Source organism: Etheostoma cragini, chromosome 22, assembly GCF_013103735.1.
Source record: "Etheostoma cragini isolate CJK2018 chromosome 22, CSU_Ecrag_1.0, whole genome shotgun sequence".
Lineage (NCBI taxonomy): Eukaryota > Metazoa > Chordata > Actinopteri > Perciformes > Percidae > Etheostoma > Etheostoma cragini.
The window spans coordinates 21,548,213-21,551,255 of record NC_048428.1 but is presented as its reverse complement, the minus strand read 5'-3'; the positions used below and the strand labels follow the sequence as shown (position 1 = coordinate 21,551,255).

Genomic DNA, 3,043 nt, shown 5'->3' with positions numbered 1-3,043 from the left:
TGTGTGTGCGCGTGTGTGTGTGCATGCATGCATGCATGCATCAAAGAATGTACTTTACACATTAAGTCCTCCACTCGTACTCTGACTGTTTTTGTTGAGTCACGCTGCGTCTCTGTCTCCCCCCCCACAGAGTCTCCGGGCACGCCCACAGGCCGGAGCGTTGGCGGGACGAAGGACGCTGAGGAGGCGTCCCGGCTGCTGGCGGAGAGACGCCGTCTGGCCCGCCTACAGAAGGAGCAGGACGAGAGACAACGGCAGGAGGAGGAGAGGTGGGGCTCCGTTCCAGCTGAAACAAACTGACTATACGTTTAAATTAATCGTCATTTCTCAAGAAAACAACGCCAAACATTCCTCAGCGTTTCCCAGCGTCTCGAGTGTGAAGATCTGTTCTAATTAATTGTTTTAAGTTCATTTAAACTGACTAATAATCCAAAATACAAAGATATTGAGGCAAAAACGGCAAAAAAAGACGTCGTCTTTGGATCCGGGAGTTTCTAGCGAGGCTTCTTCACTAAATTCAGGCAGTTTTTAAATTTAATAACCAATGAAATAACTATAAGTTGCAGCCTTAAAATGCGTTTTTACATGTGTGTTTATGTACGATTATGCACACTTAAAAGCCAAAGCTAAGTGTGTGTGTTATTTTGATATTAGTTTATTGTGATGTTAGTTATAAAATGAACCAAATCTTAATTATTTTAAAAACGTACATTTACATATCCATATCTATCCGTAATCTTTTTCTATTTTAGATTTATGATTCTTGTTTTCTTCCCTCTTACTACCGTATGTTTGTTGATATGCACCAAAACACATATTTAAATGTGTCGTTTTCTTTTTAGCTGCTTTTTCCAATATTTCAGCATTAACTGTTGGATAAAAATCAGAGTTAATTTATGAAGTAAAACTATTATGATTTACAATTTCGGACAAAGGATGATCTGTAATGGACAAGGACTAAAAACATCTCCAACTTTGTCTTTTAACAATCAATTGGTCCAAAATATTATCTTCAGTCCAGTTTTAACAGGCTAATTAACAATACAAAAATAAACCTCCAAAACACCAAAAATCCTCTCTATCAACACCTTGATCATGCTTAAGTTAACGCAGGTTTGTACAGTGGCCTGCAAGGCTCAAACCCTCCTGTGTTGCTGCAGGCTGAGGGCGGAGGAGGAGCTGCGGAGGCAGCAGGAGGAGAAGGAGAGGCAGGAGAGAGCTGCGCTGCAGGCCGAGGAGGAGAGGGTGAGGCGGGAGGAGGAGAGGAGGAACCGGGAGGACGAGGAGAGACGGCAGAAGGAGCAGAGATGGAAGGACATGCAGGATCAGCTGGACCGAGAGGTCAGGTCAAATGAACACAGTGAACTGTATCAGGGAGCCACTTTGAGTTTTTATACTCCACATATCAGGAATAAACTCCCAAAAATCTGTAGGTCCGCTGCAACTCTCAGTTCCTTTAAATTAAGGCAGTTTGATGCTGCCTTTTTGAAGTATTTTAGTACTTCTTACCCTGCACTGTCATTTTTATTCTTGTATTTTATTGTGTTTTTTGAATTGCCTTGCAGCTGAAATGTGAAATATAAAGAAAGCTGCCTCGCCTTGTAAAACTAAGATTGGTGTCCCATTTTCAGTCTGATGACAGATGCCTTTTGTGTTTTCTTGATTGCATCGTTTAAATTAAGGTGGTATGTGCAACTGCAACTTAACGGTGCTCCCCTTTTACAGAAAGAGTGAACTATAGAAAGAAAAATGGGACTGATTGGAGGTTTTCGGGGTGTTTTTTCAGAGGGAGGAGGCCTTCCTGCGAGCCCAGAAAGAGGCAGAGAGGAAGAGGCAGGAGAGAGAGCTGCTGCACATCCAGGAGGAGCAGGAGAGACTGCAGAGGAAGAAGGTACCACAGATCTACAATTATAGAGTTTACATCAATGTGGTCTCGCGTTGCCAGACCTTCCTCCACAGCGCTGTGAAAGAGGGTCCGGCTAGTCCACACAGCATCTTGGGATGGGAGAAAAACCTGGTTTATTGGCATTTTTTAACCACAATCACCTTGGCCGAACGGAGCCGCGGTGCCTCTGCAAAACAGCCTCGGGAAGGAACTTGTTTTGGCACATGTGTACGTTCAAAAGTTATTTAAGTCATGCGACAGAAAGCTCAGATTTTACGGATAGTCTAGCTAGCTGTCTCATTTCACGCGGCAGAGATCAGAGGAGCAGTTAGCGATGGACCCCGGAAATCCACCGGAGTTAAAAATTCCAACACGGACAGCGGAAGGTAACAGACATCGGGCGAAAAAGAGCGTGACCTGGCGTGATTTCCCGTGTACCTGAAGTAGAGCGTCGTGGATGTACAGTATAGATAAATATCCAAGCAGAAAATGGCCTTTCTCACACGTCGTTAGCGTAATAAAACTGTGAGACATGTTAAAAATATGGTGCAAACTATTCTAAAAACAAAGGGTTCTCGTGTCTGTTTTCACAGAGGATTGAGGAGATCATGAAGAGAACTCGGAGGAGTGAAGTTGAGCCTCTGTCTGGTGCTGAAGGTGAACGTCAGACACAGCGCCCTCCTTTATTTTGATTTATTTTGTTCCGTTACTTACTGCACGACTGTTTGACTCGCCATATCTACCTTTTTTTTGGTCTTTGTTCTGTTTAATTGGATGTGAGGTTTAATCTTGTTCCTTCAGTATAATTAGTTTTCTATTTAATTGAATGGGATGCCGCTGCAGTGTGACTCAGCAGTGTTATATAGGCAGGGAAACAGCGCCTCCTGGTGGTGTAAAGGCAGCAACACCAACCCCAGGGACACTGCAGCACTTGTTCAACTCTCTGACCAAAGTGGCTTTACGTTGCTGCTGATTTATCCGCGGAGGAGCTGAGACACACTGAGTTACAAAAGAAAGGATCTAGAAATGAATCTGACTGACAAGCAGCCAGTTACTCTGCAAGACGGAAGCTGAGAATAGATAAATGACTCAATAGATGAATGAATGAGACATCAAATGTACCACCAATATAACAAATAAATGACTCAATAGATGAAT

At 43.3% G+C, this 3,043-nt stretch overlaps 1 protein-coding gene across 1 annotated transcript in view; it reads left to right on the top strand.

Moving 5' to 3' along the window:
• map7d2b (MAP7 domain containing 2b) overlaps positions 1-3,043 on the top strand; it is a 26,308-nt gene that overhangs the window by 19,280 nt on the left and 3,985 nt on the right. The window contains exons 8-11 of the mRNA XM_034862805.1: positions 67-269; positions 1,161-1,341; positions 1,787-1,891; positions 2,479-2,542. Coding sequence (XP_034718696.1) covers positions 67-269; positions 1,161-1,341; positions 1,787-1,891; positions 2,479-2,542 — 553 coding nt within the window. The remainder of the gene's footprint in view (positions 1-66; positions 270-1,160; positions 1,342-1,786; positions 1,892-2,478; positions 2,543-3,043) is intronic.